This window comes from Pimephales promelas, chromosome 10 (genome assembly GCF_988280905.1).
Source record: "Pimephales promelas chromosome 10, fPimPro1.hap1.1, whole genome shotgun sequence".
NCBI classification, from domain to species: Eukaryota; Metazoa; Chordata; class Actinopteri; order Cypriniformes; family Leuciscidae; genus Pimephales; species Pimephales promelas.
The window spans coordinates 535935-558740 of record NC_142778.1 but is presented as its reverse complement, the minus strand read 5'-3'; the positions used below and the strand labels follow the sequence as shown (position 1 = coordinate 558740).

Below are 22806 nucleotides of genomic sequence, written 5' to 3'. Positions count from 1 at the left end.
TTAAAGTGAATTATTTATGTAATAAATAGTCTTTTTGGTTCCATTTTGTTTTAAGGTGTCATTGTCACAGTGTAATTATATATTTAAGTACAGAGTCATAACTACATATAGGGTTAGGGTTAAATTAAGGGTTAGTTGCATGTAATTAGCCTATGCATAACTGTTAGCAACTACATGTAACGTGTAACAAGGACACATCTTTTTTCAAGCATGTAAAAGTATACTTCTTTTACTGGTAATCCCTCTTTTTTCTTAGTAATTCATTTCCAGCATACCTGCATTCATAACCTTTGTAGACATTTATATATCCACTAACCCATTTATAACGGTAATAAAAAGCTTTTTAATCCCATTGAAATGATCTGAACAGCATCAGACTCTTTAACTCGAGGGATCTCGGGAAAAACTCTCCAAACGCAAACAGAATTACAGATGAATGGGCCATTAATATCGACACGACTGCAGCCGCTGGGATTGAATCGCGGGGTGTTTTACAGTAATATATGCGCTCTGTCAGCGGCACGAACACACTCCAGGCACATTTATGAAAAGCAACTAGCCGAAATGCCCGAGAAGGTCATTCTCTGGATGCTGATGCGCTAATTGTAGTGAAATGAGATTCATTCCTCGAGGGGGAAATGTCAGTAGAGTTAAAGAGCGGGAATATGGAGCCGTCGACGTCTGAACGCGGCAATCTGAGGCAAACACACACACACTCTTCTCACGCGTGGGATTCAACACACTAGATGAGGTACACATGTTCTGCCATCTCACTATTGATCCTGTAGCCTCGAATATACATAATCAAACTGTATTATATACGAAATAACTAAATACCACAAGTGTTTTTGATGACCTCATCGGTGGACGAGCAGTTCTCTCAGCGGCCACCGGAGGCGCTAATAATCACAAGGGTTCCTCAATTATGCATACGACCCTTGTAACAACACATTGTATGGGTCAAAATGATAAAAAAAATCATAAAGATCATGGTCCAGGGTCTCACATAGCCCATATTTCAGTATCAGTGTCATGTGACTTTAGTCGCACATATGTTTTATATAGGGTCACATGATCCCGTGCGCCCGGTGGGATTTAGTGGGATCTAGCAGTCGACGGCACAGGCTTTAATGAATTCATTTTGATATTCGCCTTGTCTTGTTTCTGTCAGTCCAGAAACACTAAAGCAATTTTGACTGAAATAACATGTAATTGCAACCATCCTCAGTGGAAAATGAAATATTGACTACAGTAAACATCAGAATAATAGCCATGTTTTGGAAACACAGATAGGGCCTATTCCTGAGAGAGTTTCGGCGCCGATGACGAACACAAATGCTGAGAAATTACACTAATTCCTAAAATGTTAAATTAATATTCGGGAAAAGTTGGCATGTTGTCAAAGTTTTACTTCAGGGAATGATTTAGCCTCGTGTCGTATCTCACCGACAAATAACAACTAGTTTTACTGTCCAGAGAAAAAGATTATTTATAAGAAAATGAGTAAGACTGGAGTAATGATGATACGGATACAGAGGATTAAATTACACTTTACTGTATTCAGATGATTTACACTGGAATAATGTTTCACTGTTTTACTGTGTTTTTGATCAAATAAATGCAGGGTTGCTGAGCAGAAGAGACTGTCTGAGAGTGTGTATATGTGTGTGTGTCCCTTATCTCCTGCCAGACAGTGTTAGTCTGTGATAACGGCCTGTCCAGAGATGACGACCAGTTGCTCTCATCTTTAGTTCATATCATACATAGAAATTCAATTTGCCAATATAAATGGAACAGGGCTGGAATCAGCGCCGTCTGATCTGCTCTACAGCTCCTGCTATCACACACACACACACACACACACACACCTGATATCTCTGTCGTTCAGAGGATGTGTTTCTGACAGATTGAGACAGATCCTCACTCAGTGTCCGAGCTCAAGGTCGAGATGATGTCGATCTGACCCCGGGGTCGCCGGACAGGAGAACGCATCGCTTCCACTGTGACAAAACCCTCATTATTAAACAGTCATACAACATTTATTAATTGTGAAACTTTTGCCTTTAAACCAGCAGCTGATGAAGCTTCAAGTCTCTTCTGCTCAGCAAGGCTGCATTTATTTTGATAAAACAACAAACAAAATAGAAAACAGTAATATTGTCAATATATAGCCTAGTAAAGTGTAATTTAATCCTCCTCATCATCATTACTTCAGAAATCACTCTAATATGAGGATCAAGAAACATGTATGATTATTATCAGTGTTGAAAACAGTTGTGTAGTTTTTTTTCCTTCAGGATTTTTTTTTTGATGAATAGAAAGCATTTATTTGAAAGAGAATATTTTGTAACATTATGAATGTCTACTGCCACTTTTGATTAATAAAAGAGTAATTTGTGAAGGATCGTGTGACACTGAAGACCGGAGTAATGATATATTCACAGATGAGTTACCAACAATGGAAAGATATATCCACAATATTACTGTTTTTATTTTTTATCAAATAAATGCAGCCTTGCTGAGCAGACGAGACATTAAAAACATATAAATCTAAAACTTTTGACTGGTGTATATTTGAACAATCGCTTATTAACCTCGTGGAGAGATTCAGAAACACGGTTTATAATCCAGACGATACCTCATCATCATATCTTTAATTTCCGTTGTGCGTTTGTTCGAGAGCTCGAGTGATTTCCAGAAGAAAGTGTGGCTCCGCCTGGAGAACTGTCGATGAAAGACTCTGAGATTGATTAGTCTTTCTCAGAAGGACTCTTAAAAGCATCGTATTGAACGCACAGGGACATCAATGCATCTCAATGCGGGCTGCACCGGTTACTACACACACACACACTCGACTATGAAGGAATGAGGGGACATAAGACAGAAAGTGCAAGTCCTGTGGTTCACTGGGCTGATGCTGCCCCCTGGTGGACACACACACACACACACACACCACATCGATCTTCATCCCAGCAGTCGTTCGAGATAAAAGCACATATTGCATTGCTAATAATAATTGTATCCCTTAAAACTCATCTTTGATCACCAAATGTCATATTTAAATGTCTTCATGCCTTAAAATATCTTGAAAGTAACTCGACACCTTTACCTCATTTAGTATGCGTGGTTCTATGAATATGCAAATGAGCCCCGCCTCCACTCCCTCCCTCAGAGATCCACTGGTTGTCGATCACACGTTGATCGTTTGTGACGTCAGAAACACCAGCGATTTTGAGACTGTCTTTGGTTCACTGCAGTTATTTTTGGTTTAGTGTTCCCCTTGCCTCACAATTGCTTGGTAATAGAATAAACATGGAGCTTTTCATTATTTACCAGGGGTTACTTTGGTCAATAGTGTGTGTGTGTGTGTAAAGGTTAACACGCACTGTGTCGGCCGATGAAAGCGGTTATCTGCACTTGCCAATAATCAGAGCCCATAATATCCTGTCAATCAAAAGAGGGCAGAAAATATGATGTCATCGGTGTTTGAATCAAAATATTTCAAACTTTTTTTTTGTTTTTGGAAAAGCAATGATTGATTGAGTTCAGCGTGTGATGGAATTAAACACCGCAAGCAACACGACTGGTGTATTTCTTAAAATTCTTTATTCATAAACTTGATGCAAGTTTACAAATTGTACTGTACATGGTCAAAATTACACTTACAATGAAAGAAAAAAAATAAAAATAAAATAAAAAGCATTATAACCGAAGCATGCTAACAGTGCAGAACTGTCCGACCGCTCTCCGGCCTTGGAGTGATCTGATCTGGAGTCAGCTGTGAACACACTCCTCTATCAAACGCTCTACGGTGGAGCCGATCCTGGAGGACGAGAGCCGGGATTAAACCTACGGGTCCCATCTATGGCTTGATGTCAGAGTGGCATTATTCATTCATTTTAAATTTACCTAAACAAACCAAAAGGTGAAGCGGACACTGTCCCACACGGGACCGAACACTTCCCGGTGCGTTCAACGGCTCGGGAAAGCAGGAATTATAATCTAAACCCCGTCCACGGCGTCCGGGACCGAGAGCGCTGACAGGAACACTGGAGGAACAGCAGGACGAGACCCACACACTCACACACACACACACTCGCTGCTGCGTTCTCCTCCTTTAAGGCATCATTGGTCAGCGCCCAGCGTTCCCCAACACACAGCAGTGTCCGTCCGCTCGCGGCTCCTCCGGCAGAACCCGCGCCGCTCCGAGGACGACGGGAGAGGAGATGTCGGGACCGCAGGAATAATGGCATTATCTGAGATGATAAAGCAACAAACAAAACGAAAAGAAAGAGCTTTCCCCGTGGACGGGACACACGGGCAGAGACTGAACAGAGGGATGATGGGAGGAACGGGAACAAAGAGACGTCCACCGCAGGATACACGCTCATGTGGGATCTCTCGCTCTAGCCGTCCTCTTTCGGGGGTGTGTACCAGCCTGTGGGAGACACACACACACACACACACACACACACACACGTCTAAACCTTGTCCTTAGCTATGGACAAAATAGGAAATTGGCTAAACTCCTCTTGCTTGACACTAAATACTAAAAAAAAACTGTTGGAATGTATTTTGCTAAGTCAAACAAAATTAAATATGTGCCTAACATCTATTTTAATGGGCAAAAAATTACTATTGTGACAGAGATTAAATATTTAGGTGTCCATCTAGATCAAACAGAGATTAAATATTTAGGTGTCCATCATATAATATTTCTATTTTTAAACACATTAGGAATCGTTTGACAATTGAGGCAGCTTTCATATATTTTAATGCTATGATTTCCTCACACATCACATATTGTTTGTCCTGTTGGTCTCAGGCCAACGAAACCACAATTAAACCACTTAGATCAGTCTATAATCAGGCATTAAAGGTGCTTGACAGAAAAACCCAGCGCTATCATCATTGCAACATTTTACGTAAATATAAAGTATTACGTTTTGACTCCCTAATTTTATTTACAAATTTAAGAACTGTTTTTAAAATTGTTAATAACCTCGCTCCACCCTTAATGAAAAATCACATAAAATTTTATTCGGAACTAACAAATCGAACTTCTCGATCAACGGTTCATAAAAATTTGGCTATCCCGAAAAGATCATCCGCCTTTGCACAGACGGCTTATTCATTTAAAACTATAAAACAATGGAATCAACTCCCCAATCGTTTAAAGCTGTCTGCAGATGTGAACCATTTCTCTAAAAACTTAAAGAAATACATACTTGAGAACCAGCTGTGTCAGCGTCAGTGCGTTTAATGTATACATTGTGAGTAGAGATGGTCCTTTGAATATGTTCTCTCATTTTGTATCTGATTGTTTTTATATGATTGTCAGACTAATATGTGTAGCTATATTACTATTGATAGTTGTTTTGCAATGTTCTAATGTCTTAAATTGTGTGCACCTGCCCGGGGACTGCGGATGAAAACTAGCTTAGGCTAACTCTGGCACAAAGCATCTCTTCGCAAGACTAATGTATCTTGTGCATTGTCCCTGATAAATAAAAATAAAATAAAAAATAAATAAAAAAAACGTGAGTGTGTAAGGTTGTGCTTCTCACCGTTCTTCTCGTGGATCTGCACCAGGGATTTATACGACTGCTGCGCTCTGGCGAGATTGTACTGGTTCTGAAACACACAGCAGATCTTCATTCTAGTCTCTATATTTTAATATAGACAGAGTATCTGCACATTTTTTTAACAGCAAATTCAATGACTTTTAAGACCTTTTTAAGTTCTCTAAAAGGCAAATTTAAGACTTTACCACAACAAAAAACAAAAAATGTTCAGCATGACACGACAGTGTTAATATTTGGCAGCCATTTTTGTTTTAGTCTTAGTCTTCAGATGAAAGGGCTTATTGGTCTTAGTCACATTTTTAGTAATGTTGTCTTTCATAGTTTTAGTTGACATTTTTTTGTCAACTTTTAGTCAAACTTCAGTTACCGACATTAATTTTGGTAGCTATTTTGTATGTAGTCTTTAGACAAAAAAATGACATTATAATGTTTCGCTTTAGGCCAATTCAATGCAGCTCATGGAGACATTTGGATCAAGGTAACAGGCTGTATTGAGAATGCACTCTTTAGCAGTAGCACTTGTAACTTGACCGTAACCCCTCTTGCACTCAGACTGCAGGCACACCTTTTCCATTTAGGGACAATATCTGCCCCTCCATATTTTCCAGTTCATTTTTTTTACCATTATAAATACTTTAATAATATAAATAATGTTTTAAATAAAACAATGTTTAATAAATATCCAATGATGGTAAAAATGAGGTGATACTTTTAAATATTAAATTAAAAATCGCCAATAGGTGACAGTAAGTCACTGTTTTTATGGGTCATCCGTCATCCATCATCCGGTCATTAAAGGAGTAGTTCACTTTTGAAAAAACTTTTGCTGATAATTTACTCGCCCCCATGTCATCCAAGATGTCCACGTCTTTCTTTCTTCAGTCGAAAAGAAATTTAGGTTTTTGATGAAAACATTCCAGGATTTTTCTCCATATAATGGACTTCAATGGGAACCAAACAGTTCAAGGTCCAAAAGACAGTTTCAGTGCAGCATCAAATGTCTTTAAACGACACCAGACGATGAATAAGGGTCTTATCATGCGAAACGATCGCTTATTTCAAAACTTATTCCAAAAATGTAACTTTTCCAAGGACAAATGCTAGTCTTGCTCTATTCTGTGAGGCGCGTTTGTAACGTCACGTAATACGTAATTACGTTCAAAAGGTCACGGGCGACGTAGCCGTAAGTACGGAGTCAGTGTTTACAAGTTGAACGCATAGGTTGAACGTGCAAACTAACTCAAACGCCGTTTACAAAAAAGGAATTAAAAGGTAAAACAACGATGTCGGACGATTTTGATTCTGTACTTCCGGCTACGTCGCCCGTGACCTTTTGAACGTAATTACGTATTACGTGACGTTACAAACGCGCCTCACAGAATCGAGCAAGGCTATCATTTGTCCTTAGAAAAGTTACATTTTTGGAATAAGTTTTGAAATGAGCGATCGTTTCGCATGATAAGACCCTTATTCATCGTCTGGAGTCGTTTAAAGACATTTGAACAAGTTTGCAGTTTGTACTGAAACTGTCTTTTGGACCTTGAACCGTTTGGACCCCATTGAAGTCCATTATATGGAGAAAAATCCTGGAATGTTTTCATCAAAAACCTTCATTTCTTTTCGACTGAGGAAAGAAAGACATGGACATCTTGGATGACACGGGGGCGAGTAAATTATCAGCAAAAGTTTTTTCAAAAGTGAACTAATCCTTTAATTCATTAGTACAAACACAGTAGCTAAGCAAGTGGCTGTATTTATGAACGGGTCATTGAATGTCACGAATTCGAATCACCGCTGTGTGCTGCAGTTCTGCAGTGGCTTTCCTTGCAAAACAGCATTAATATGATCAACATTAAAAACACTGCTGGATTTCAACCTGTATTGATCTCAGATTTAGTCACACCAAAACAGCTCGTGACAGAATAAAGACCAAATGAATGACACTTTAATTAATTTAGGTAGATAATCTCAAATGAAGATCATTGACTGAACTCCAGGTACTCAGATCATCCGCGCTTCTTCAGCAGTGTAGAGCATGGTTGCCAGATACTACTGACAAGAGCGGGTAAACAACGTGTTCTTTTAACAGAAAAGCTCTGACTGCGGATTTAAGTATTTAAATCTGGCAACCAAGCATGAACGCTCGTAAACAAAAGATAAGCAAAATAAAAAAACGGATGTCGAGTCGGACAATAAATTTAAGGTCTGTCCGTGAAATTTAAGACCTCCTTATCGGAAATTTCAGATTTTAAGACATTTTCAGGCCTTAAAAAGTGAAAATTTTATTTAAGACTTTTTAAGGACCCGCGGGGACCCTGTATATAACCTCAGATCCGAGAAACGAGTGCAGGACTTCCTGTTGCCCTCAACCTTGAGTTTATCCAGCGTCGAGAATACTTCCTGTGTGCCAAAAACTACACAAATAATGACTTTATTCAACTCTTCATGTTCTTCTCTGTAGGCCTCGAGTGTGTTCATGTGTGTAACAGCGCAGCGCTTCAGGGCGTCACACACAGGCTCACTATTGGCCGACGCTGGTCATGTGTGTGATGTCCGCTGGTCATGTGATACGTGAAGCGCTGCGCTGTTACACACGTAAACACACTCGAGGTCCACACAGAAGAACGTGGAGAGTTGGTTAAAGTCGTTATTATTGTTGTTTTGCGCACTGAAAGTGTTCTCGTCGCCTGATAATCTTAAGGTTGAGCCGCTGTCGTCACTCAGACTATTTTAACGATGTCTTTAATAACTTTCTGGGCCGGCCAGTTTCGATGGAGGAGTGATCCAGCTCTCAGATTTAATCACGAATATCTTCATTTGCGTCCCGAAGACGAAGGACAGTCTTACAGAGAGTCGTCACTGACAGGGTTTGGGTGTAAGTGAGATTACCTTATTGGCTCCAAACTGCACTCTCGCTTTCCCCTTGACTAGCGTGGCGTTGATCTGCATGATGACAGACTCTATGGAATAGGCACTGCTCCAGCCCTGCGGAAACAGATCACATGACCATCACACACACATCACATGCATGTCATATTACAGAGCCGCATCTGTCCATCAGGATCTCAGATCAGCCCTTTCACATTCAAGAGTTTAAAACAGTTTAAAACAACTGGACATCAGGGAGAAATAAATATACAGTCAAACCACAGTGTGTTCATCATCATCATCAGTTTATCGGCTCTAGTGTATAAATATGACAGATCTCAGGTCTCAGATCAGTGGATATTTGACTGGTTTAGTCCGTCCTTCTGTTGGACTCTCACACATGAATTATGTTGAATATCTGTTCAATTGAACTCCACAATTAGATAATACCAGTTTAGCTCAACCAGTGACCAAGCAATGCTTCATGTTGTTCAGTGTGTGTGTAAAAAGAGCAAAACATCATCAGCTCAAAGTGTGTGAGTAATCTTTGGCCCCAAATGTGTGTGTGTGTGTGTGTGATGAGTTATTGGGTGTAATATGTGCGTTGGCTTTATTTAACTGTAGTGTCCTGATCACATTATTCTGATATCTGGTGTCAGAATAATCTTTGGTTTGACTGTATATTAAATAAATGCGTGATATGACCCTTAGTTGAGGACTGTAGTGTCCTGAGAGCAGAAGCGGTCTGAGAACTGAGAGGAAGTGTAATGAATAGAGCCAGACCGATATATCGGCAGGCCGATATTAGGCATTTTCCAAAATATCGGTATCGGCAGTTATAATGGCCGATAAATGAATATTTCTAAAATAAAATAAAAACGGACAAAAAACGCTTGAACCATGTCACGAGTGTTGGAGTTGTATAGTTTGTCCACCAGAGGGCGCTCTACACCGTTCCTGTTGGCAACACTCGTTGAGTTGGTCACAACAATTAAAATATCATCCCCATCAGTTTTCTTAACTCAAATAAGCAGGACAAAATTTGTGACTATCATGTCCAGTTTTGCTTCTGTTAAATAAGCTGAGAGTAAAGCGGAATTAGCTAGTAATAGTTACGTTACGTTGTTACAGTAGTTGACTGAGTGTCCTTTTAACTTTTGACAATGTGACTGAAGTATTTCTTTAATAGCTCGTGACAGTAATGGCAATGAGACGCATCATCTCTCCTTGGCCTGTTTATATTGAAAATATAGCTAAATTGCTAAACCATTACTAAATTATGGCTCATCATAGACTAGCTAACCACGAAGCTAGCTAATGCCACTGTCATCAGTCTGTTCTGTGGTGACAATAAAAGAAACAAGTTTCTTTTTAAAATGCATTATCATATTATTTTAGTTAAAACTCATAAATAACTTCAAATAACTAATGTTAGGGAAATCTGTTAATGTTTTGCTGCACGTTTCTGAAATAAAAAATATCGGCCGATATATCGGAATATCGGATTTTAAATCCAAAAAATATTTGTATCGGTATCGGCCTTCAAAATCCTTTATCGGTCGGGCTCTAGTAATGAATGTGTCTGAATCTGGAGTAGAGAACAGAAACACACACACCTGTTTAGTGAGTAGTTCCATACACAGAGCTCCTCCACCCAGAACATACCTGAACACACACACACTTCAGTTAGCCTGGCCTTTATACACACACACACACACACACTACAGATAGCCTGAAACTTTATATACAACTGAATAAATAAATTATGAAGATATAATAAACAAAATGCATCACAATGACACAAATAGGATGAATAACGCAAAAACGAAAGGCTGATGAGTCTCACCCTCCAGAAAGCACAGGAGAAACCACTCGTACAAACGGGGGATCGAACGGGAAGTTATCCTGAAGACACATAAATTGTGCATACAAGCATTTGTACATTTAATAAATAAGCTGAACAATTATAAAAGGTAAATTGTCACCTTATTCACAATGTATTATGAACTAAAGGCTAAACTCTCTCTCTCTCACACACACACACACACACACACACACGTTCACTATCTTTGTGCCACTTCACTATCTATAGACATAATGGTGTTTATACTGTCCTCTCTTACACTAACCCGACCACTAAACCAACCCATCACACACACACACAGGGAACTCACTTTGTAAGAGAAGTTGAGGAGTATGTAGTCGATTCCCTCCTTCTCCTTCAACACCTGCAGGTCACTGTGAAGAGGACTGTCTGGATCCACACTGAGCACACACACACACACACACACACACTCAGCTTTCTGAAAACTCGTGACTAACAAGCAATAATGGGAAGATCCAGTGTTCTTACGTTCTTATCTTCACATGCCACTCGTACAGGCTGTCGTTGAACAGCTCCACTGAGTAGATTCCTGGAGAACAGAGTAAAGCAGAGTAAGACGAGCACCGACCCTTCAGTCACACTCATGACAATCAGTTATCAGGAGTCCAAACCGTTCTTATAACTCTGAGACCGGTAGATCTCCCTGAGCTCCTTCATGAGGCGATCCGACGCTTGAACGGATCCAGAGACAGCGCCCTACAGGACCCGAGAGAACACACTCAACACATCAGCTCATATGAATCCCGGAGCTCAGACAACAACACGAGACGGCTCATTTACAATATTGCAGATTCACTGGAGCACTTTAATGTTAACAAATGAAACCTGATTGTTATTATATTAGCTAACGTGAAATAACAATCCAAGTTCAAATGTAACATTAGTTAATGCACTGTGAACTAATATGACGTTTTTAGTTAAGTAACAAGCAACGTTTAATAAATATGTAAAAATATAATAAATGAAAGTGTTCATTGTCAGTTCATGCATTAATGTTAACAAATAAGAGAGTATCGTAAAGCATTACCCCCTTTTAAAGAAAATGTAATGCTACAATACAGTCAAACGGTGCAAAAAGTGCAATGTGTAACTATGTATTAAATTGTGTCATTATTGAATTATATTTAGTCTTTTTGGGAGAAAATGTTTAACATCATTGCAGCTTATAAGGTGAAATCTAGGTTAAATGACAAAATACATCAATTAACTAAAAACCTATACAGGATGTTTAAAATCAAGTCAAGCCAATTCAGTAAAGCCAAGAAAGTAAATTCAGTAAGTAAAGTCAAGTAAGTAAGTAAGTAAAATCAAGTAAGTAAAGTTAATTTAAGCAAGTAAAGTCAGTAAAGTAAATCAAGTAAAGTCAAGTAAGTAAAGTAAAGCCAAGTAAGTAAATAAAATGAAGTAAAGTACGTAAAATAAGTAAAGTCAGTAAAGTAAATCAAGTAAGTAAAGTCAAGTAAGTAAAGTAAAATAAGTAAAGTCATTAAAGTACAGTATGTAAAGTACGTAAAGTCAGTAAAGTACGTAAAGTCACTAAAGTCAAGGAAGTAAAGTCAGTAAAGTCAAGTAAAGAAAGTAAAGTAGTAAAGATGTAAAGTCAAGGAAGTAAGTAAAGTAAAGTCAAGGAGGTAAAACAAGTAAAGTAAAATAAGTAAAGTAAGTCAAGGAAGTCGAGGAAGTAAAGTCAGTAAAGAAAGTAAAGAGTTAAGTCAGTAAAATCAAGTAAGTAAAGTTAATTTACGTAAGTCAGTAAAGTAAATCAAGTAAAGTACGTAAAATAAGTAAAGTCAGTAAAGTAAATCAAGTAAGTAAAGTCAAGTAAGTAAAGTAAATAAAGTAAAGTACATAAAATAAGTAAAAAAAAAGTCAGTAAAGTCAGTAAAGTAAATCAAGCAAGTAAAGTCAAGTAAGTAAAGTAAAATCAAGTAAAGTAAATAAAGTAAAGTACATAAAATAAGTAAAAAAAAGTCAGTAAAGTCAGTAAAGTATGTGAAGTCAGTCAAGTCAGTAAAGTCAAGGAAGTAAAGCAAGTAAAGTAAGTAAAGTAAGTCAAGGAAGTAAAATCAGTAAAGAAAGTAAAGAGAGTAAAGTCAGTAAAATCAAGTCAGTAAAGTAAATCAAATAAGTAAAGTCAAGGAAGTCTAGGAAGTAAAGTCGGTAAAGTCAAGTCACTGAACCGATTTGTTCAAAACCCCGTATGAGTTTATTGACTGACGAAACACCACTGTACGTTATTGCCACAGACGCGCAACTCTTTTGTTGTGGCTTGTCTGAAACTATTGTCCTTGGAGAAATAGAGCAAAGACAAAGAACATTGACAAAGTTATGTCTAAAATGTCAATTATCACAACATTCACTCCGTTTACTGAACTGTCGTATAAACTCAACATCACATTTGCAATCGTGCTAATTTTCTGTAAACGGAGGTTAATATAAGTATTAAAAATAAAAACAACACATAAATATTTAAAAATCTGCTTTTATGAATATGGTCAATTTTAAGTCATCAAACCTAAAATCGAAAACGGAGGCTTTCGTCAGAAGAGGAGTAGTTTGCTTGCCTGATTTCATGAACATCACAACACTACATCACTCTGAAGGCCATCAGACTGAACCTTCTCGTCATTATCAGTCCACCTCCATCTAATCAGGACTGTGAAACTACTGCTTCGAACAAAAGCCTCCATTTCACCCCACCAGAACCCCGAAACATGAGGAAAGTGACCTTACCGAATGAGCACTTACATTCAAGTGGTCCTGCCTCTGGTTCTTGCGGATCTTCTCCAGAATGGCCAAGTTCTCCTTCTCGATCCCGTCATCCTCTGACTTCTTCCCATCCACCGGCTCCTCCTCTTTCATTTCATAATGTTCCAGATCGATGTCCTGCTGACAGAGACACGGTTGTTTTTTTTAAATGTGGTCAATTCAAAATCGATTCTCAGAGTCCACACATTTTTTCAATATTTTTCCCGCAAACATTGAACATGGGATTAACGTGATCTTATTATTAGTCTTCTACAACCAAACATTGACAGGCACATTTTTTGAAAGTGGCGTTTATGTTCATGCAAGAGTCATGATGTCATGTTGACCTGCAACTGTTCAGCATCAATGTTTCATCTTACCCCATAAGTATTGTATTTCAAATAAGATTAAGGAAGTTCATTTCAAGATCTTGCATAAAATATACCCAGTGAATGACACTGTTGCGAAATATATGGATGTTGACAGTTCTTGCTCATTTTGTGGGAATGAAGATGAAACGCTGATCCATTTATTTTTCCAATGTGAAAAAACCCAAAACTTCTGGAATAGGTTATATCTTCACATAGGCAAGCACCTTGATTCTTCCAAATCCTTTCAATTAAAAGATATAATTTGTTACTATACAGAAGATAAAGCTAGTACTTCAATTAGTTACATTGTTAATTTTTTTATTTTGTTTGGGAAAAATTTTATTCACAAGCAAAAATTCTCTAAATCGCAGCCTACTTTTCCACATTTCTTAATTGAAATTGATACATTTCTGAAGTCTCTAAGATTGATTAAAAACAAGAAAAGTGACAGATTCTTGAAATATTATGATGATATTTTCACTGATGCATTTTATTTTTTATTTTATTTATTTTATTATTTATTTTTTTTCTTTCCATATGTGAAGCTTTATATACTTGATATAACATGTCGGAGTTCTATGTGTTTTTGTGCTCTGTACTTGCTTGTTATTTGATACATATTCAATAAAAAATAAAAAAAATCAATGTTTCATCTTAAAATCCTGTCTATTCATTGTATGCATTTGAAATATAGAGTTGGGTTCTGTTTTAATATACCTAAAATAAACAGTTTAATATACAAATTTGTGAAATTCTTAAATTATTTTTATTAACCAAATGTAAACTTATGTTCACTGTTCTTTTTTAATCAATATAGGATTCATATTAAATCTATATTCATTGAGTCGAATTGAGAATCGAATCGTGAATCAAAATCTAAATGAATTGAGAGCTTGCGAATCGGAATAGAATCGAATTGGAAACATCTGAATCAACACAACGATCCCACATCATGAGGAAAACTGATACGAACCTCTCCCATCTCCTCCTCCTCTTCCTCCTCTGATGTGACCTCATCCGTGGTCCCAAGCTACAAGACATTCGCAAAAAAAACCCATCATGAATTAATTCATTAATTATTTGCTCGTTTATCATCATATTGTGTACTTAGGCAATATACAGCAGAGTATCAGTGCAATCCTATTTTAATTATTTGTTGTATGAATACATACATATTCAGAAATCAATGAACTTTACATGTTGGCTATGATGAACTTCATTAGTTGGACCGCAATCCAATGGCCAGATATAAAATATAATAAGACTTATTGAGGCCCAGTAACCGAGGTGGTCCTGTATCACCGACCATATCACCCTGTAGCCAGTGGGGTGGTGGTGATGGTGCAGTGGATGAGACACATGCCTTTGGTGTGAGAGACCCAGGTTCGAATCCACTGAGCAAGACACTTAACCCCTAGTTGCTCCAGAGGCGTGCGACCTCTGACATATATAGCAATTGGAAGTCGCTTTGGATAAAAGCGTCATCTAAATGAAAATGAATAAATGCAGCCAAGAAGAGTTTGCCCACTGAAGCTAAGCAGGGTCGAGTCTGGTTAGTACCTGGATGGGAGACCAGAAAGCCATGTTGCTGCTGTAAGAGGTGTTAGCGAGGCCAGCAGGGGGCGCTCACCCTGTGCTCTGTGTGGGTCCTGATGCCCCAGTTTGCCCAGTGGCCTCTTATCGGTCCATCATGGCCTCCTAATCATTACCATATCTATATATACCCATTGGATTCATCAGCTGGTGTGTGTGTGTGTGTGTGGGGTGGTGGGCGTTGCATCATCAACATTGGTGGTGGTTGAGGAGTAAAGCGCTTTGAGTGGCGAGAAAAGCACTATGTAAAATGTCATGAATTATAATTAAAGAGGTTCACCTTGCGGTCCGGGTTCAGGGGCGCTGCGGGGAGTGGCTGGTCCAGCATCTCCACATCAGGGTGTTGGGGAAGATTATAGAGGCGACACAGATCACAGATCAGCCTCTTCAGCTGCTGCAAGAGCTGAAACACAAACACACACGAGCAAAGCTCACAAATCACGCAGAAACATGTCCCTGAAGTGGAAAACAGGAGAGCAATACATCCCACATAATAAACACTTGAAGGATTAGTTCACTTCAGAACTAAAACTTCCTCATCCAGGATGTTCATGTGTTTCTTTCTTCAGTGGGAAAGAAATGAAGGTTTTTGAGGAACACACTCCAGGGTTTCTCCATATAATGGACTTCAATGGGGTCCAACGGGTCCAGATGTGAGTTTCAGTGCAGCTTCAAAGTCTCGACACGATCCAATAAGAGTCTGATCTAGACAAACCAGCCGACATTTACAACAAAATACACATTTATATACTTTTAACCACCAATTCTGGTCTTGGACGAACTGTGATGGGACACACATTACGTAATCACGTTGAAAGATCAAGCGTGATGTAGGCGTATGAACCGACCCAGTGTTTACAAAGCGAAGTGCAACGACTGAGTCAAACACAACTTACAAAAAAATAATAATAATATTAAAAGGTAAAACAACAATTTTGGACGATTTTTCCGCCTACGTCACGTTACCGCCTGACCTTTCGAATGTGATCACGTATTGCATGAAGGTGTGGATGAGCAGAAATGTTTATAAATGTCGGCTGGTTTGTCTAGATCAGACTCTTATTCCTCGGCTGGATCGTGTCGAGACTTTGAAACTCACATCTGGACCTTCGACCCGTTGGACCCCATTGAAGTCCATTATATGCAGAAATCCTGGAGTGTGTTCCTCAAAACCCTTTATCAGGAAATATTAATTCTGAAGTGAACTAATCCTTTAATGGAAAAGATCATTTCTGACACTGACCCCAACCACTGTTATGCAGACAGAGATTAGTCAAGACAGAACAGGACTTTATGGGTAATTTGTGCACAAGATCCGTTTCAGAGGGAAACAAGCAGATAGACTCACTTGCACGTACTGAAAATAAATCAGGCTTTATGAGAAGGAAGAGAGCAGTTAAGGAGCCGAATCAACTTTAATATACACACACTACTGTTCAAACCCTGGGGGTCAGTGAGGTGTGTTTTACAAGAAATCAATACTTTTATTCAGCAAGGACATATTACATTGGTCAAGTGACCGTAGAAACATTTATAATGTCACAAAGGATCTCCATTTCAAACGTTTATTCATCAAAGAACCATGAAAAATAAAATATATCACGGTTTCCACAAAAATCATAAAGTTAAACTTCTGAACCATTACATTGCCATCAAAAAATGAGCATGCGTCTGTTGGACTGAGCCTTTAAAGGATTCCTTTATACAAAAATGTATATTGTGTCTTGACTTATTAAACCCACGTCGGTCCATACACGTATGAAGTTGTTGTTCTGTATGACACAAAAGTAGAAGTTCAGCAGAATGAAGACGAGGCTCTTCTTCATTCAAAAATCCGACAATAATCGCTTATGATCAACCAATGCGTCTGCCATCACTGATGTCAAACCTGTTAATGCTGATGACACACACACACACACAAGATTTGGAGTGAATGAACATCCAATCAGCACAAAGCATCGCAAGCTTTCAGAAGATGTGCTGCGTCAACATTCAGCCAAACGCCCTCTTTTGTGTTGAAGAACAAAGTCTGGAATGGCAGAACTGTCCTGGTTAGCGAGAACCAACCCTTCAAGTAGAACCAGTTTAAATGTGGAAGATTTGACGAAGGTTGCCGTTTTTAGTCGGCCTAAAGCGTGCTGGATTAGTTCACTTTGGAAAAAACTTTTGCTGATAATTTACTGTCCCTCATGTCATCCAAGATGTCCATGTCTTTCTTTCTTCAGTCGAAAAGAAATTTAGGTTTTTGATGAAAACATTCCAGGATTTTTCTCCATATAATGGACTTCAATGGGAACCAAACGGTTCAAGGTCCAAAAGACAGTTTCAGTGCAGCTTCAAATGTCTTTAAACGACACCAGACGATGAATAAGGGTCTTATCATGCGAAACGATCGCTCATTTCAAAACTTAGTCCAAAAATGTAACTTTTCTAAGGACAAATGCTAGCCTTGCTCTATTCTGTGAGGCGCGTTTGTAACGTCACGTAATACGTAATTACGTTCAAAAGGTCACGGGCGACGTAGCCGGAAGTACAGAATCAAAATCGTCCGACATCGTTGTTTTACCTTTTAATACCTTTTTTGTAAACGGTGTTTGAGTTAGTTTGCACGTTCAACCTATGCGTTCAACTTGTAAACACTGACTCTGTACTTCCGGCTACGTCGCCCGTGACCTTTTACGCGCCTCACAGAATAGAGCAAGGCTAGCATTTGTCCTTAGAAAAGTTACATTTTTGGACTAAGTTTTGAAATGAGCGATCGCTTCGCATGATAAGACCCTTATTCATCGTCTGGTGTTGTTTAAAGATATTTGAAGCTGCACTGAAACTGTCGTTTGGACCTTGAACCGTTTGGACCCCATTGAAGTCCATTATATGGAGAAAATCCTGGAATGTTTTCATCAAAAACCTTCATTTCTTTTCGACTGAAGAAATAAAGACGTGGACATCTTGGATGACATGGGGGCGAGTCAATTATCAGCAAAAGTTTTTTCAAAAGTGAACTACTCCTTTAACCCTTTACTGACAACAAATGGTTTATAAAAAGCACGGCTCAGAGACGTGTGTGTGTGTGTGTGTGTGATCGCTCATATTACACTGTTTAGTGTGTTGTGTAACAGTCGACTCCATTACAGTGGATCTCGGCTGGTAATTACTATTTACTGCAGTTCAAAGCATCGTGATTACAACACCTACTCCGCTCAAGACCATCTTTAAGATTCAGTTTATTACTAATTACCTTCATTTACTGTCTCTCGACATGATATTTAGCTATAAAAGACAGGATCTCTTGAGTCGTAAATGACATTAGTGTGTGTTGTGTTGCACTGAATGTCAGTTTGCTTATTTTGCTCCAGATCAGGATTTATTGAGCAAACTAGAGACTCTGCTTCTAACCACAGGTCGAGATCTGTCGCTCACACACACAACTCTGCGACGCTGTGTGTGGATGTTCGTTAGAACGATGGTTTCGTGAAACACCGACTCGCTGAACTGTTGATAACAACTATGGTCGCAAGTTCTGTTTCAGAAACATACTCCAGTTTACTTCCTGTCTCTATGAAGCCCCTCCTTCTGAAAAGCACACTGTGCTCTGATTGGTCAGTTGGAGAAGTGTGTTGTGATTGGTTGTGTTAGGAAATGTCCCGCCCCTTCCCAAAACTGCCAGTTTAACGCTACTAAATAACTCCACCAGGCCCCGCCCCTTTATTCTGCGCATTAATTATTATAATGAGGAATATTGAGACGTGTCCTTTCAGCTCAAGACTACAATGGAGGCGTTTCAGGAGTTCAGGAACACTGACACTGATATAGAGGAGATCTGGAGCTTCTCATGGTCACACACTGAACACAGAAGGGCCCCTGTGATGGTTTATGACAGCAGTACAGTGAGAAGATGGAGATGGTTTACCAGCGTGTTCCCCTTCCTCACGTCCTCCAGCCGCTCCAGAACTTGAGTCAGACTCGGGTCATCGGAGTCCACAAACCATATCGGGGACGTCGAGGGGTAGGACTCCTGCAAGACACGCCGCCACACATTACCCAGAGTGCAATCTGAAGAGCAGAACCAGTGGAGGCGTGGGACTGGGCCGAGCCCATCTCTCGTGATCGGATCAATGCCGAAGACCGGCGTTATTTACATGACTTAAATTATGTAAAAGAGTTCACGGTTCTCACTCACACTCATTTCAGAGAACACTTTCTGCTAAAAAGGCTCTATATGAGGGGCTTAGATTATTGCATAATACTTATTTTTTTAACGTATGTTTAGGAGCGGTTTAATTCAAAATTGAATTGAAATTAGAATAGAATTAAAACTAGACGTCCCGATGGCGGTCGTCTGCATCATAAACCCGGCCAGCCCTTCTCTGCTCCTAATCCTGCTTTTCCTTCAATTCACAGTTATGTGACTTCACTATCACTGTAAAATGTGGCAAATCGTAATAATAATAGTAATAATAATGAAGAAAGAGGTGTCGGAGTGATGAACGGTAGAAGTGGCGTAATTCCAACAGCAGGTCCAGGAAATTCCATAAAACTTGCTCATATTTAGATCTATAAACATCCAAAAATAGGAAAAGGTTGTTCATTTTTAAGTCTTACACTTTATTTTACATTATTACTCAGGAACGCAGTGGTGATATAAGGATCAGGGTTTGTAGTCCAGTTATTACTATAATAAGAACATCGTTATGCATGTGCGAAACAGGACTGTAAGGTTTCATTAGTCAATGAAGAATACTTCAACATCATTTAATAATCTCAGTCTGAACATTACGAATACATTTCTAAGCTCAACAGTAGTATGTTAACATTAGCTAATTAGCAATAGCATTGCGAAACATCATGAACAGTTTTAATAACTAACAGTAGTAAATGTGGTAAAAAATAAACTGCTCATTGTTAGTTCATGTTAGTTTATGTTCAAAAAGAGGACCTTATTGTTATACAAACACTAATATCCTTCAGTAATTCATGCACTCTGAAATAAAAGTAAATATGAGCCTCAGGTTCAAGGCTCGTTTTCATTTGTGAATTAACGGTTCTCGTTTATAGTTGACGATTATTTGTCCCAATTTTATTTCCAGTGGCTCTACACATAAAAAACACACACACAAACAAACACTTTGCATCTTTAAGCACTGTATACTGTTTGTTATTAAAATGTGTTGCTATGATGAAACATTTTGTTTAATACATGCAAGTCAAGAAAAATAGAAATAATAAAAATTACTATAGTGAGAAAAAAAGTTGTTAATAATGTTAATTAAAACTTATTTAATTAAAAAACGTATACTCTCCAAATAATATTGTACGCATTTATAATATCCGTTTCACCAGATAAATAAATCAATCAAAAATCAAAAATAAATTATCACCAGATAAATAAATAAAATTATTAAAATAAATAAAAAAACGATTTAGTAAAGGGTTTGAACACTATTATAATTAGTAGAAAGAAAATGTCAAATAAAAACATTTTACATTAAAAAATAACATTATTATTTTTATAAAATAAATATATAAATAAAATAAGAACAATAATAAGTAAGTAGAAAACTTTACATTATTATTTAAAAAAAAACTAACTATTTTCCAAATAATATTTTAAACATGTATTCATTTTCACAGTATAAATACAAAAACATTATACAATATTATACAATATTAAAGTAAATAAAAAAGACATAAATAACATCTAACAGTACAGTACTAAAATAAGTAGAAAACATGTTTTATTATAATTAACAGACACCAAATATTTTTTCCAAATAATATGCTTTTTTATGCATTTCTAATTTTCATTTTCAGTATAAATAATAAAAAAAATATTTAAATAAGCACTATAATGAGTTAAATATTACATAATTATTTTAATAGACCAAATATTTCCAAATAATAATTTATGCATTTAATATATTCGTTTTCAAAGTATAAATAATAATGTAAAAATATCTAAATAATATCAGAACAGTTCTATGAGTAGGATTTTTTTTACATTATTATTTTCAATATTTACCAAATAATATCTGACACATTCAGTGTCAGTTTTCACAGAATAAACTGGGAATTTCACCATGAAAATAAATAGCTGCCTTTTAAGTGTTATGATATTTAATCATGATCATATGTGTGGATTGATGACGTCAGAGTCGCCACAGAAAATGGCATCCGGAAATTAAGAAAACCCATGAAACGAGACACCAGAACTGGGTCAATAAAGGTCTCAGAAGTGCGCACTTCACAACAATGACTCCTGGTTGATTAACTTAAGGATAATAAAGCTGAGGTGAAGCTAGTATGAACACACGGAGCTGAACACTGCTGTTTAGCGACGCGAACGCGCTTGAGTTCGGTTATTATCGAAGCCACGGGTTCGACGGCGCGCGCCCGAACCCATCGTGTGTTGTGATGACGAGTGTGTGTGTGTGTGTGTGTTCGGTGTCGGTCTTACCGTGATGTTGCAGTGGATGATGAGCAGCTTCTCTCCGGTCACGTTGAACTGGCAGCTCAACTCGTCCGGCTTCCAGTCCAGAATCCTGAAGCGCTCGTGATTCGGGTCGAAAATGGACTCCAGAAACTTCAGCTCGGCCTTCAGTCCCGAAACCGACATGTTCCTCTACTCATCTCCGGGCATCAGGAGCCGAGAAACCGAGAGAGAGGCGGACAAAAGAAGAAGAAGAGACGCGCAGTTGCGATCCCTCCGCCGTGTTTTTGTGGATGTCAGTGCAGAAATGAAGCGGTTTAATCACCGGACGCGCTCTGAATAAGTGCCTCAGGTCTTTGCTAGTCCAATCCGTCGATTTAAAACGCAGATCTGGAGCTCAAAGTGTCATAAATGTGTGTGTGAAGGCAGGATCTTGTGTGTGTACGACTGAGCGGAAGCTGTTTCTCCTCCTCTGGGGTTTAAAGATGGAGGCGCGCGTGGAGGACCCGCAGTCCCAGCATGCACCGCGGCCGCGAACGAACGCACAGGATACAAATGAGAACCTGAAACTGTTTGTTTTGGGCGTACTCTCTGGACATTAATAAACAACAACAACAAAAAAATACATAAGCACAACATTTGTAAAATGACTCATAGTGGCTATTGTTAAGTTTGTTAGCTCTACTGCTAGAAGATCTTATGAAAATAGGAGTTATGGTTATAAGTTAAATGAGTTATGTACTTTTACTGTCTGGTTATGAGTGACCAACAGTGTTGTTGTTTTTTTTAATAAAATGATGAAAATGTCTGTAAAAAACTGCTGGAAAAGATCAGATCAACAGCAAAATATGGGCAAACAAGGAGGATGAGGAAGAAAAAACAAGATAAAGAGGAAGAAAACATATTAAAACATGTTGAATAACCTGATATCTAAATTTGTGTCTTGTAATATAACAATTTTCTTATCCAAAGAGTGGAGGCATAGCCTACTTTTATGTACTGAAATTAATAAGGCATCTTTGAGTAAACTTCGAGTAGGCTATCATTTGAGTATCTGTTTGCCGGCCGAGTGTCCTGGTTTTTAGTAATCAAAATATGGTCATCCAAAGTTATGGTATGAAATCAACTAATAAAAACCATTAAGCACAGGAAGCACAGGGACGTTATCCGATCATTCTGTGTGTGTATAGGAAGAAAAAACAAGTCTACTATTAACGTTTTCGTTTGTGATTCAGTGGTTCGTTTGTGATCTGTGTGTGTGTGTGTGTGTGTGTGTGTGTGTGTGTGTGTAAGGGCCGTGGTGTGAGGGCAGGTGTGTGTAATGTCTAC

The 22806-nt window shown here is 38.3% G+C and overlaps 1 protein-coding gene across 5 annotated transcripts; it reads right to left on the bottom strand.

The window, feature by feature from the left end:
• Positions 1-3587: 3587 nt before the first annotated feature.
• ube2q1 (ubiquitin-conjugating enzyme E2Q family member 1) lies at positions 3588-22017 on the bottom strand. Of its 5 annotated transcripts, XR_005617852.2 has the most exons (14): positions 21505-22017; positions 18961-19065; positions 15331-15453; positions 14431-14487; positions 13072-13227; positions 10950-11034; positions 10807-10867; positions 10628-10718; positions 10300-10358; positions 10070-10118; positions 8475-8570; positions 5568-5634; positions 3910-4438; positions 3588-3823 (listed from the first exon to the last, which is right to left on the bottom strand). XR_005617852.2 is itself a non-coding variant. In XM_039647428.2 (13 exons), exons 1-13 carry the CDS (start codon positions 21661-21663, stop codon positions 4407-4409), a joined length of 1140 nt encoding a protein of 379 aa, XP_039503362.1. In that variant the 5' UTR covers positions 21664-22017; the 3' UTR covers positions 3588-4406. The 5 variants fall into 5 exon arrangements, 4 of the variants coding, with proteins under 4 accessions (XP_039503362.1, XP_039503364.1, XP_039503363.1 ...); XM_039647428.2 differs by having other exon boundaries at positions 3588-4438; XM_039647430.2 differs by having other exon boundaries at positions 3588-4438; positions 13087-13227.
• Positions 22018-22806: the final 789 nt, after the last annotated feature.